Source organism: Salmo trutta, chromosome 24 (assembly GCF_901001165.1).
Source record: "Salmo trutta chromosome 24, fSalTru1.1, whole genome shotgun sequence".
Taxonomy (NCBI): Eukaryota; Metazoa; Chordata; class Actinopteri; order Salmoniformes; family Salmonidae; genus Salmo; species Salmo trutta.
Window position 1 is genome coordinate 25509060 of NC_042980.1, and position 14222 is coordinate 25523281.

The following is a 14222-nucleotide window of genomic DNA, read 5'->3' on the forward strand; positions in this document are numbered from 1 at the left end:
CGTAGAAGACGCGTAGACGACACGCGTAGAAGACACACGTAGAAGACACACGTAGAAGACACACGTAGAAGACGCGTAGACGACACACGTAGAAGACACACGTAGACGACACGCGTAGACGACACTCGTAGAAGACACACGTAGAAGACACACGTAGAAGACACACGTAGAAGACGCGTAGACGACACGCGTAGAAGACACGCGTAGACGACACACGTAGACGACACGCGTAGAAGACACGCGTAGACGACACGCGTAGAAGACACGCGTAGAAGACACACGTAGAAGACACACGTAGACGACACACGTAGAAGACACGCGTAGAAGACACGCGTAGAAGACACACGTAGAAGACACGCGTAGACGACACGCGTAGACGACACGCGTAGACGACACGCGTAGAAGACACACGTAGACGACACACGTAGAAGACACACGTAGAAGACACACGTAGACGACACACGTAGAAGACGCGTAGACGACACGCGTAGACGACACACGTAGACGACACACGTAGAAGACACACGTAGAAGACACACGAAGACGACACGCGTAGAAGACACGCGTAGAAGACACGCGTAGACGACACGCGTAGACGACACGCGTAGACGACACACGTAGACGACACACGTAGACGACACACGTAGAAGACACACGTAGAAGACACACGTAGAAGACGCGTAGACGACACACGTAGACGACACACGTAGAAGACACACGTAGAAGACACACGTAGAAGACGCGTAGAAGACACACGTAGACGACACACGTAGACGACACACGTAGACGACACACGTAGAAGACACACGTAGAAGACGCGTAGAAGACACACGTAGAAGACACACGTAGACGACACACGTAGAAGACACACGTAGACGACACACGTAGAAGACGCGTAGACGACACACGTAGAAGACACACGTAGACGACACACGTAGAAGACACACGTAGAAGACACACGTAGAAGACGCGTAGACGACACGCGTAGACGACACGCGTAGACGACACGCGTACAAGACACGCGTAGACGACACACGTACAAGACACACGTAGACGACACACGTAGAAGACACACGTAGAAGACACACGTAGACGACACACGTAGACGACACACGTAGACGACACACGTAGACGACACACGTAGAAGACACACGTAGACGACACACGTAGACGACACACGTAGAAGACACACGTAGACGACACACGTAGACGACACACGTAGAAGACACACGTAGACGACACACGTAGAAGACACACGTAGAAGGCACACGTAGAAGACACACGTAGAAGACACACGTAGACGACACACGTAGAAGACACACGTAGAAGACACACTTTGACGACACACGTAGAAGACACACGTAGACGACACACGTAGAAGACACACGTAGAAGACACACGTAGAAGACACACGTAGACGACACACGTAGACGACACACGTAGACGACACACGTAGAAGACACACGTAGACGACACACGTAGACGACACACGTAGAAGACACACGTAGACGACACACGTAGACGACACACGTAGAAGACACACGTAGACGACACACGTAGAAGACACACGTAGAAGGCACACGTAGAAGACACACGTAGAAGACACACGTAGACGACACACGTAGAAGACACACGTAGAAGACACACTTTGACGACACACGTAGAAGACACACGTAGACGACACACGTAGAAGACACACGTAGAAGACACACGTAGAAGACACACGTAGACGACACACGTAGACGACACACGTAGACGACACACGTAGACGACACACGTAGAAGACACACGTAGAAGACACACGTAGACGACACACGTAGAAGACACACGTAGAAAACACGTAGAAGACGCACGTAGAAGACACACGTAGAAGACACACGTAGACGGCACACGTAGAAGACACACGTAGAAGACACACACTGATGAAGAATGGAATTCACACAGCAGAACACTCACATTCACACTCATCAATGCAAACAGTAATAGGCCACTACTGCCATAGATCTTTCCCCGCATGCTAATATATAGCATTAGGTTAGCAGTTCTCAGTCGTTGCATCATCGTGAACAAGATCGTGTTGTCACTATACACATAACAAATTCACAGCTATCAATATATCATGCGTGTGGGAATATGTTCAAGTATGTCTGTGTGTTTTTGTGTTTGTGGGTGCTTGTGTCGTGTGTTTTTCTATTCTAAGCCTATGCTGTAGAATTATAGCTCCCCCCACTACAAACAGTCACACACAAAAATGATAGATGAACCTCTTTACCATGTAGAATTACAGGGGAGGAAGCTGTTATACAGGCAGGCTCAGTTAAAAGCAGACAGAGTGGCCCTTCTCTCCCCTTCTCTCCCCTTCTCTCCCCTTCTCTCCCCTTCTCTCCCCTTCTCTCCCTCTATCAATCCCCCTGATTTAAGATCGTGGAGATGTAGGGCCTTAGATTGTAATAGATCCGCAGCTGATAACTAAGGATTGGATTATTCAAGTGCAGTGAAGCAGTGATCATAAATCCAAGATGTGTCTCAAACTGCACCCTATGCCCTTTGTAGTACACTACTTGTTTTTAACCAAAGCCCTGTGGGTTACCATATGGGCCCTTGTCAAAGGTGGTGCACTATAAAGGGAAAACGGTGCCATTTGGGCTGCAGTCCCAACTCTCTCTCTCTCTGAGCCGAATGCACTATACTATACTTTCCTGCCTGCTCTCTCTGTATAACACCATCACTGTCATGGGATACAACGTGGCAATAGCCTGGTTGAATTGATGTTGTATTTGTGTGTGGGGTTGTGAGGTTGGCTGTACTGCTGGGGGCTGTGAGTGCTGGTGTGTATGTATCTTGTGAATTGGGTGATTAAATGTTGATATCTTTCTTGCTCGTACTTGTGCTGCTCATCAATTAAACCAAATGGAATAATGCATGATTTGAACGAACGCAAAAGACGTTTCAGTCCTTATACAGCCCCCTGACGTACAGCAGTGTATACGGGCAGCAGGTAGCATAGCAGATAGAGTGTTGGGCCAGTAACTGAAAGGATGCTATGGTTCGAATCTCCGACCCGACTAGGTGAAAAATCTGTCGATCTGCTCTTGAGCAAGGCACTTAACCCCAATTGCTCCAGGGACGCCGTCAATAATGGCTGATCCATGGCCGTGACCCAACTCTCCGAAGGTGTCTCAGAGATATGCAAAAAACACACTTCCATTTCACAACACACGCTTGTACAGGTTACACACTTGTACATATGTGAAACAGGACAAATATAGGCACCCCTATGGTTGAAATGTATTGAATATATGGTCTCCCTGTGTGCCTGAGTCCCTGTGTGTGTTCCCCAGGAGGCTCTGATCATGGCTAGCATGGAACACCCCCACCTGGTCCGTCTCCTGGGGGTCTGCCTGAGCCCCACCATCCAGCTGGTCACCCAGCTCATGCCCCACGGCTGCCTGCTCGACTACGTCCATGAACACAAGGACAACATCGGCTCCCAGCTGTTGCTCAACTGGTGTGTTCAGATCGCCAAGGTAAGATTCACCTGTTAAGGTTAAATCTTGTATGGGGGTTTGAGCACCGTCAGCCACTTTCTGTCTGTGGCCCTGTTTCATAGCTATCTACTACTATACATACCCACTGTGACTGTTCTGACATTAAAATGATCAAATACGAAAAGGTGATCAGAATGTCAAACATATCGCTATGGAAGATCCATTCACCATTATATGCATGTTTGAGGGAGTTTTGAAATCCCTCTCACAGCCTTTACAGTAACCGTCACCCCACGGTGTTGCAATGGAGTTTGGGTATACACTGAGTGTACAAAACACTAAGACCACCTGCACTCTCTCACTCTCTCTCTCTTTTTCTCTCTCATTCTCCCTCTTTCTCTACACCTCTTTCTCTCTCTCTCTCTCTCTCTCTCTCACTCTCTCTCTCTCTCACTCTCTCTCTCTCTCTCTTACTCTCTCTCTCTCTCTCTCTCTCTCTCTCTCACTCTCTCTCTCTCTCTCTCTCTCTCTCTCTCTCTCACACACTCTCTCTCTCTCTCTCTCTCTCACTCTCTCTCTCTCTCTCTCTCTCACTCTCTCTCTCTCTCTCTCTCACTCTCTCTCTCTCACTCTCTCTCTCTCTCTCTCTCTCTCTCTCTCTCTCTCTCTGTCTGTCTCTCCCCCATCCTCTATCTCTCTCATGCTCTCACTCAATATCTGTGTGTCTCTACATGAATACACTCATCCATAATCTCTCAAACACACATTCTCATTCTGGATTCTGCTTATACCTGCTCCGTTGAAGTTTCATTGATCCTACAGTCTTAACCTTGTGGAGTCTGTCAGTGATGTAGAGTGACTAGGTTTTTACCTCAGATACACTCTCTGTGTGCATTCCAAATTGCACTCTATTCACTTTATAGTGTGCTGCTTTTGCACTATAAAGTAGTGCACTATAAAGTGAATAGAGTGTCATCACAACCTCTGTCTCTGACTTCACACTCCCCAGCTCTACAGTGCGGTCTTCCAGTAAACAGTCCCCCCTATCCCCTTTAAAACATTTAGGAGATAATATAAACTAGTGAATTACTAAACAGCATCCCTTCCATCCTTGGTGAAATGATGGGTGAAGAAGATGTCTCTGTACGTCTACATGGCAGTTTTCCAAAGATCATTTTCGGTAGCACTTTATTTGGATATTCCATCTGTAGGTGCAGTAACTACCACTGCCCTCCCTCTCTCCCACAACTATCTGCACTTCCTCCCTGCACTGAGACACGCGCTCAGGCAAGCACACACACTCATCCACAGGTCTCTACCCACTCAGGCATACACACCTACACTGACACGCTTCTTACACACACATACGCACATACGCACATACACACATACACACATACACACATGCACCCACACTCACACACTCACTACTGACACCACACACACACACACACACACACACACACACACACACACACACACACAACACACACACACACACACACACACACACACACACACACACACACACACACACACACATACACACACGCACATACACACATACACACACACATACACATACATACATACATACATACATACATACATACATACATACATACACATGCACTCACACTCACACTCATCACCCACTCACCACATAACCATAGTGATTATTATTACCATTAGTATTTATCCTGCTACCAGCCACTTTTACATGTACACTGAACAAAAATGTCTCTACCATAAGCCGCATCCAATGTCGTTTTAGAGAATTTGGCAGTACATCCATCTGGCCTCACAACCGCAGACCACGTGTAACCACGCCAGCCCAGAGCCTCCACATCCGGCTTCTTCACCTGTGGGATCGACAGACCAGCCACCCGGACAGCTGATGAAACTGTGGATTTGCACAACAGAAGAATTTCTGCACCAACTGACAGAAACCGTCTCAAGGAAGCTCATCTGCGTGCTCGTTATCCTCACCAGGGTCTTGACCTGACTGCAGTTTGGCGTCGTAACTGACTTCAGTGGGAAAATGCTCCCGTTCAATGGCCACTGGCCATTGTGATCTTCACGGATGACTCCTGGTTTCAACTGTACCAGGCAGATGGCAGACAGCATGTATGGCATCGCGTTGAGAGGTTTGCTGATGTCAACGTTGTGAACAGAGTGTCCCATGGTGGTGGTGGGGTTATGGTATGGGCAGTCATAAGCTACAGACAATGAACTTAATTGCATTTTATCGATGGCAATTTGAATGCACAAAGATACCGTAGGACGAGATCCTGAGGCCCATTGTTGTGCCATTCATTCGCCGCCATCACCTCATGTTTCAGCATGATAATGCACTGTCCCATGTCTCAAGGATCTGTACACAATTCCTTTAAACTGAAAATGTCAATGGGTGACATGTCTGCATACTCACCAGACATGTCACCCATTGAGCACGTTTGGGATGCTCTGGATTGACGTGTACCACATGGCGTGTTCCAGTTCCCGCCAATATCCAGAAACTTCACACAGTCATTGAAGAGGAGTGGGACAACATTCCACAGGCCATAATCAACAGCCTGATCAACTCTATGCGAAGGAGATGTGTCGCGCTGCATGAGGCAAATGGTGGTCACACCAGATAATGACTGGTTTTCTGATCCACGCCCCTACCTATTTTTAAAGGTGTCTGTGACCAACATATGCATATCTATATTCCGGTTAATTTGAAATCCATAGATTAGGGCCTAATGGTTTAATTTCAATTGACTGATTTCCTTATATGAACTGTAACTCAGTAAAATCTTTTAAATTGTTGCATGTTGAGTTTATACTTTTGTTCAGTGTACACACCTACCTCAATCATTCCAGTATACATGCACATTGTAAATATTGTTATTCTCACTGACCCTATTTCCCGTGTTTTTCTTCTCTGTTGTATTCGTATTGTTGAGAAAGGATACTATATAGGAATAGTTCAAAAGTTTCATAGTTTTATTGTCACATGCACAGGATATAGCAGGTGTAAAAAAGTACTGTGAAATGCTTGAACTTTTGAACTATTTCCTATATAGTGCACTACTTTTGACCCGGGTCTTATGGCACAATATAGTGTTTCTAAGGCAGTGGTTGTGAAGGTTTTGATGGCCTCCTAGGTGTGATTCAGGGGACCCTCAGGGGCCCCAAGTAATGAGACCAGGGACCTGGGATAGAGACAGCATACCAGTTCTCTATACACTCTGCTAGTCCTCACTATGAGTGAAGTCATATGTAAATGAATTGTAAATGTTGTACAATAAGTAACAATGCTCGCCCAGAGTTCATTTTGTGGAGAATTGAATGAAGTTTACGAGATTATAGCATATTGTATAAGTGCAGGGTCTTAAACAGAGGTCAGCCGTGGCTTATATGGCCCTAAGGTATCTGTGTAGATGTCTGCATGGTATAACTCCAGCAGTAAGAGCTGAGTTCCCAGGTAGGGGTGCAGGTACATGGCTGTTCGGGACTCTCCAGGCTCCCAGGCTCCTGTGGAAAACAGGTTAATCTGTGACTGGGAGGCGAGGCGAGACGCCTCTCTATCTTGTTCTTTCTCCCCTCTCTCGCTCTCTCTCTCTGTCTGTCTGTCTGTCTGTCTGTCTGTCTCTCGCTCTCTCTCTGCGTCAGACAGCCCTTCACACGATGGATTATTAATGTAATAATCAGCCGTGGGATCCATTCTAATGAGCAGATTAATCAGGGGCTATGCACTGAGAGACATGGCACCGTGGCACCACCCTCTTTATTTATTCCATTTTTCTTCTACCTCTCTCTCTCTTTCTTGAGCTATATCCCTCTCTCACTGTCTAACTCACCGCGTGTGTCCTGTCCTCTTACCGCGTGTGTCCTGTCCTCTTACCTCTCACCGCGTGTGTCCTGTCCTCTTACCTCTCACCGCGTGTGTCCTGTCCTCTTACCTCTCACCGCGTGTGTCCTGTCCTCTTACCTCTCACCGCGTGTGTCCTGTCCTCTTAACTCCATCTCTCCTTAGCTTTTTCCTCCCTCTTTTCATCTGTCTTTCTTTCAATCTCCATATCTCACTATTTCTCTCTGTCTTAAAAACGGTGTCCTCCTTACTCCACCTCAGCTGTACCCCCTCCTGTTTCCCGTCAGCATCAGGCACACAGTCAGTCTGCATGGGGACACGTCGGTTAGCTGAGCTCACTAGGCCAGGCCGGAGTCACAACCACAGAATTAAAACCAGAACAGAAAGAATAGAACAGAATGTGGAACACTTGGGAAAATGGAGAGGTTCATGTTGCTAATAGAACATATGCAGTTCTCTGTTGTTGCATTGATCTCTATCACATCACTCTCTCACATATCCAGTCCATGCCCTTGTGAAGCTTAATCCGGCTGAGAATTACTCTCGTACAGATGGACCTTCAATGATGGCTATTAGATGTTGAGTTAAATGAGGAAGACATTTTGGTTGAATGCATTCAGTTGAGCACCTGACTAGGCATCCCCTTTCTTCCTGTCCCCTTCTATTACCTCAGCTGTCGTCATTTTGTTCACACTCTATCTACATCTGGTAATGATTTGGTTTAGTTGACGCGTTGCAGAAATGGACTAGTTATCTTATCTTCTCTTCTCCCATTGTGTGAAAGATCTCTATAGTGCTTTAGAAGACTCATTGCATCTTGAGGTCCTTTTCCTGTGCAAACCTCTCTCCTGAAAGCTGAGTAAACATCTCTCTCCCCCATCTCTCTCTCTCTCTTTGTCCCGGGGTGAACAAACATCTCTGCCTACCTCATTATTTAGACCCCAGGGTGCCTCTGTCCAACCCTCCACTCACTTTGCCCATCTCTTCGAGTATTCCCTGGCTCTATTCCGAGGGGAGAGCAGGCATAGTTTATTTTCTGGTGTTTATTTTTATATAATGATTTTTTTACTCCTTTTTCTCCCCAATTTCATGGTATCCAATTGGTAGTTACAGGCTTGTCTCATCTCTGCAACTGCCGTACGGACTCGGGAGAGGCGAAGGTCGAGAGCTGTGCATACTCCGAAACACAACTCAACCAAACCGCACTGCCTCTTGACACAATGCCCACTTAACCAGGAAGCCAGCCGCACCAATGTGTCGGAGGAAACATCGTACACCTGGCGACCGTGTCAGCGTGCTCTGCGCCCGGGCCCGCCACTGGAGTCGCTGGTGTGCGATGGGACATTCCTGCCGGCCAAACCCTCCCCTAACCCGAACAACACTGGGCCAATTGTACGCCGCCCCATGGGTCTCCCGGTCGCGGCCGGCTGTGACAGAGCCTGGACTCGAACCCAGAATTTCTAGTGGCAGGCCCATAGTTTAGTTTATATAGTGGAGCCCTGCTAGTAGAGTCTGCAGGGGGAGAATAGGCTCCTCCCTATGTGATGCTGTACAGTACAGAGGAGAAATACTTTCTCACTGTCCTCAAGACAGCAGGCAATAGCAAACACTAAGTGCAAACAGACAGCAAGATATACAGTAGAGGTTACAGAGATTTACACACACACATGCCAGTGCACACACACACACGCACGCATGCACACACACACATATACACACACACACAAACACAGTCACAGTGCAGAATTAAAGGCAGGGAAAGATAGATGGGTGGAAGGAGAGCCAGTGGGGCGATGGATGACTGGAGGCAGGTCACTCAATGGATGAGGACCATGCCACCTGCAGACAGTGCTGACAAATGATAGCCTGCCAGCCCCAGACCACACGCAAACATCTCTGACACACACATGCACGTACGCACACACTCACACATGCACGTGCGCATCTCTCTCTCTCACCTTGAGATGAGCTCTCATTTCTTCCTCTCTCTCTACATCTCAGTCTGTTTCTCTCTGTTTCTCTCTTCCTCTCTCTCCTCTTTTTTCTCTCTCACACCCACAACTACATACCGGAATCCTCCGAGAGGAGAAAGGGAACTTGTCACATAATTACATCACATTGTTAAAACAGCGACAGTTTAATTTCCAACAAATGAGGTGAGATGGCTGCTATGCCAAGCGCATCAATTCCTTTCAGCTTCAGATGGCACCATCAATTGGTTTCTCACAAACCCAATTACATATCTTATTTCAACAATGAGTTTACACAACCTTGGAGGCCTAGATATTATACCTACAACAGTGTATATTTCTTCTTTGACTGTAACTGGCTTGTACTTCCCTCCACCTCTTTTCATTTCAACACCAAAATAAATCCATAACACCCCCCCCCCCTCCAGAGTTAAATGATGTTCACTAGATGAGTCCTGGAGACTGGAGAGAGTTCAGAGGGCTGATCATACTAGAGCTCCCCTCTCAGTCCAGAGAATCATTTAGTTGTGCTACTTTTCACTTAGGACAATATTGATCTTGTCAAAAGTAGGGCATGTAGGGAATAGGGGACCATTTGGACAGCCTCATAGTCTTTCAGACAGGGAACCAAAATGGCAGTTTAGGAGCCGTTAGGAGTGAAGGAGGATGACCCAGAGCCAGCATCCTAAATGGCATCCTATTCCCTATGGGCTCTCTGTGTGTGTGTGTGTGTGTGTGTGTGTGTGTGTGTGTGTGCGTGCGTGCGTGCGTGCGTGTGTGTGTGTATGTGTGACCTGTCAGTCATTCTCCATGCCCCTGAATGGAGCGTGCGCTCCCGCTCACGTGCACACACGCACACACACTGACCTCTTACCCTCAGGACTGTAAGGATATGAGAGGGAAACCATTGTTGACTGTTGAAAACTGCACTATTCTGCCTAGTGCCTGTGGGTGTTAATGTCCTGCCTGGTGCCTGTGGGTGTTAATGTCCTGCCTGGTGCCTGTGGGTGTTAATGTCCTGCCTGGTGCCTGTGGGTGTTAATGTCCTGCCTGGTGCCTGTGAATGTTAATGTCCTGCCTAGTGCCTGTGGGTGTTAATGTCCTGCCTGGTGCCTATGGGTGTTAATGTCCTGCCTAGTGCCTGTGGGTGTTAATGTCCTGCCTAGTGCCTGTGGGTGTTAATGTCCTGCCTAGGGCCTGTGGGTGTTAATGTCCTGCCTGGTGCCTGTGGGTGTTAATGTCCTGCCTGGGCCTGTGGGTGTTAATGTCCTGCCTGGTGCCTGTGGGTGTTAATGTCCTGCCTGGTGCCTGTGGGTGTTAATGTCCTGCCTGGGCCTGTAGGTGTTAATGTCCTGCCTAGTGCCTGTGGGTGTTAATGTCCTGCCTGGTGCCTGTGGGTGTTAATGTCCTGCCTGGGCCTGTGTGTGTTAATGTCCTGCCTAGTGCCTGTGGGTGTTAATGTCCTGCCTGGGCCTGTGGGTGTTAATGTCCTGCCTGGGCCTGTGGGTGTTAATGTCCTGCCTAGTGCCTGTGGGTGTTAATGTCCTGCCTGGGCCTGTGGGTGTTAATGTCCTGCCTGGTGCCTGTGGGTGTTAATGTCCTGCCTGGTGCCTGTGGGTGTTAATGTCCTGCCTGGGCCTGTGGGTGTTAATGTCCTGCCTGGTGCCTGTGGGTGTTAATGTCCTCTGATTTATGTTGTTTATTGTAACACTGTTGTGCAAAATTGAGAGGAGGAAGTTTTATAATATACTTTTATTCTTAGCATTATTTAATGAGCCATTTGTTGTTGAGTGATACCTTCAGATGGCCTCATAGTATGTCATAGCTTGTATTGTTAGGCTTTTTAATAAGTATAGTGTGTTCTTGTTGGATGTTGTGTGGTAGTGTACTAGGACTAGGGCTGGAATCAATGGCTAGTTTATTTCCAGACCGTCTGTCTGGTGTTCTATCGCGATAAACATATTTTTTTTTTTCTCTGGATATTTTCTTTCCTTCTTTCCCTCATTGTGTTTTCTCTGCTGCCTGGCTTCATATTCATCCCCTCTCCCTTTCTCTTGCTCTTCTCTCTTCCACTCGCTCTTCTCTTTTTCTCTCGCTCCCCTCCTCTCCCCATAGATAGAAGCTGAACACCTGTCACTGTGCTGTTCTTGTTTGCTATCTCTATTTACTGCCCTTCTCCATCTCTCCCCCTCTCCTTGTTCCCCTCTCCCTCTGCTCTCCTGAGTATTAAGGAGCCAGCCACCCAAACAGACTGTATGTGTGTGTATGTGTGTCTGTGTGTCGTGTGTCTGTGTGTCTGTACCTGCCCTGTCTTGTCTCTAACCTGTCTCTTCTCAATGGCTAATTTCCTTCCTCCTCCTCCTCTCCTCTCCTCCTCTTCTCTCCTCCTCTCCTCCTGCTCCCTTTGTTCTGATTCTGCCCTCCTCTCTCTTTACTATCAGTCCTATCTGTCCTGCAGGATGACTCTACTCCACACTCACACTCTCTGTCTCTCACACATACACACACACACACACACACACACACACACACACACACACACACACACACACACTGTGAAATAGATTATTTTATCTTTCCAAGCCCCCTGAATTACATTGGAGTGGTAAACTGTTTGCGTGGCTGCATGTGTGTGTGCTTGTCTGGATGAGTTCTTGCACATACACTACATGACCAAAAGTATGTGGACACCTGCTCGTCAAACATCTCATTCCAAAATCATGGCCTTAATATGGAGTTGGATCCCCCTTTACTGCTATCACAGCCTCCACTCTTCTGGGAAGGCTTTCCACTAGATGTTGGAACATTTCTGTGGGGACTTGCTTCCATTCAGCTACAAGAGCATTAGTGAGGTCGGGCACCGATTTTGGGCGATTAGGCCTGACTCGCAGTCAGCATTCCAATTCATCCCAAAGGTGTCCGATGGGGTTGAGGTCAGGGCTCTGTGCAGGGCAGTCAAGTTCTTCCACACCGATCTAGAAAAATAATTTCTGTATGGACCTAGCTTTGTGCACGGGGGGATTGTCATGCTGAAACAGGAAAGGGCCTTCCTCAAACTGTTGCCACAAAGTTGGAAGCACAGAATCGTCTAGAATGTCATTGTATGCTGTAGCGTTAAGATTTCCCTTGACTGGAACGAAGGCGCCTAAACCATGAACAACAGCCCCAGACCATTATTCCTCTTCCACCAAACGTTATATTTGTCACTATGCATTGGGGCAGGTAGTGTTCTCCTGGCATCCGCCAAACCCAGATTCATCCATCGGACTGCCAGATGGTGAAGCGTGATTCATCATGCCAGAGAATGCGTTTCCACTGCTGATCATACTGGATGGCAGCAATGGCAGCAAGTCCAATGGCAGCAAGCTTTACACCACTTCAGCCGACGCGTGACATTGCGCATGGTGATCTTAGCCCTGTGTGCTGCTGCTCGGCCATGGAAACCCATTTCATGAAGCTCTCAACAAACAGTTATTGTGTTGATGTTACTTCCAGAGGCAGTTTGGAACTCAGTAGTGAGTGTTGCAACCGAGGACATACGATATTTAAGCGCTACGAGCTTCAGCGCTTGGCGGTCCCATTCTGCGTGCTTGTGTGGTCTACCAATTCGTGGCTGAGCCGTTGTTGCTCCTAGACGATTCCACTTCACAATATCAGCACTTACAGGTGACCGGGGCAGCTCTAGCAGGGCAGAAATTTGACGAACAGACTTGTTGGACAGGTGGCATCATATGACGGTGCCACATTTAAAGTAATTGAGCTCTTCAGCAAGGCCATTCTACTGCCAATGTTTGTCTATGGAGATTGCATGGCTGTGTGCTCGATTTTATACACCTGTCAGCAACGGGTGAATCTGAAATAGCCAAATCCACTAAATTGAAGCAGTGTCCACATACTTGTGTATATATAGTATATTTGTGTGTGCACTAGTAACATTCACTGATGCTAATTCTAAAGCATGCTCTGCCTCTCTCCACTGAAATGAATAATTGAGTGGGAGGAGTTAAGAGGGTCAGGTTGCTCAGTGAAGCCTGGGTCACTATCAGAACCACAAACCACAGATCCACTGACCAGCAGGCTCTTAAACCACACTCTCAACATATTTACTGTAACAGCGTAAACCACACACCAAGTGACATCGAGTGGCCTGTCCCAGAGTTCATGTGTTGGGAAATAGAAACCATACCGTGGTGGGATTGCAAAGAAAAAACATCAAAGATTTCTGGTGTGAGTGGAGTTCTTAATCAGTTATGAGTTTAACACGGTCAAGGCTCCCCATAACGGGTGGTGGTGTAATTAACCATGAACAGTGTGGGCCTGGCTGATTTGGTGATCTGTTTCATTGGGTCAAGTTGGCCATATTTACACCACTCAGCCATCTGGTACGGGCCCACGCCTGGGACAGAAGGAATTATGCATGTCAAGTATAGATGCTCACTGTCTGTTGCATTCTTTTATTTGTGTTTCTCTTTCTTTCTTTATCTCTCTCTGTCTCTCTCTCTGTTCTCTCTATCTCCCCCTCTGTCTCTCTATTTCCCTCTCTCTCTCTCTCTCTCTCTCTCTCTCTCTCCCTCCCCCTCTCTCTCCCTCTGACAGCTTGTGTGCCTATGGGTATGTTTGAGTGAGACTGCTGCAGTAACTGAATTGGCTGGGTCTGTCCACTGATTGGCTTAGAGCCTTAGGGATAAACAGTAGGTTGTCAACCATGGTTCATTTGTGAAGAAAAGCTTCCCTCCCCATCACATGTCCCGTGGTAGGACAGCTGGGCCACAGTGTGATCACCTACTGTGTTTAGTTGTGTCAATCAAGCAGACATAAGCACACGCACAACTGTGCGCACACACACACACACACACGCACGCACACACTCACTCACACTCTCTTCTGAGTTGTTAACTCAGAGCA

At 47.5% G+C, this 14222-nt stretch overlaps 1 protein-coding gene across 1 annotated transcript in view; it reads left to right on the forward strand.

Moving 5' to 3' along the window:
• Window positions 1-14222, forward strand: part of LOC115160978 (receptor tyrosine-protein kinase erbB-4) — a gene marked incomplete in the record, with an annotated part of 167370 nt that overhangs the window by 119029 nt on the left and 34119 nt on the right. Inside the window, 1 exon segment of the mRNA XM_029711599.1 lies at window positions 3342-3527. Within this exon segment, the coding sequence (XP_029567459.1) occupies window positions 3342-3527 (186 nt within the window).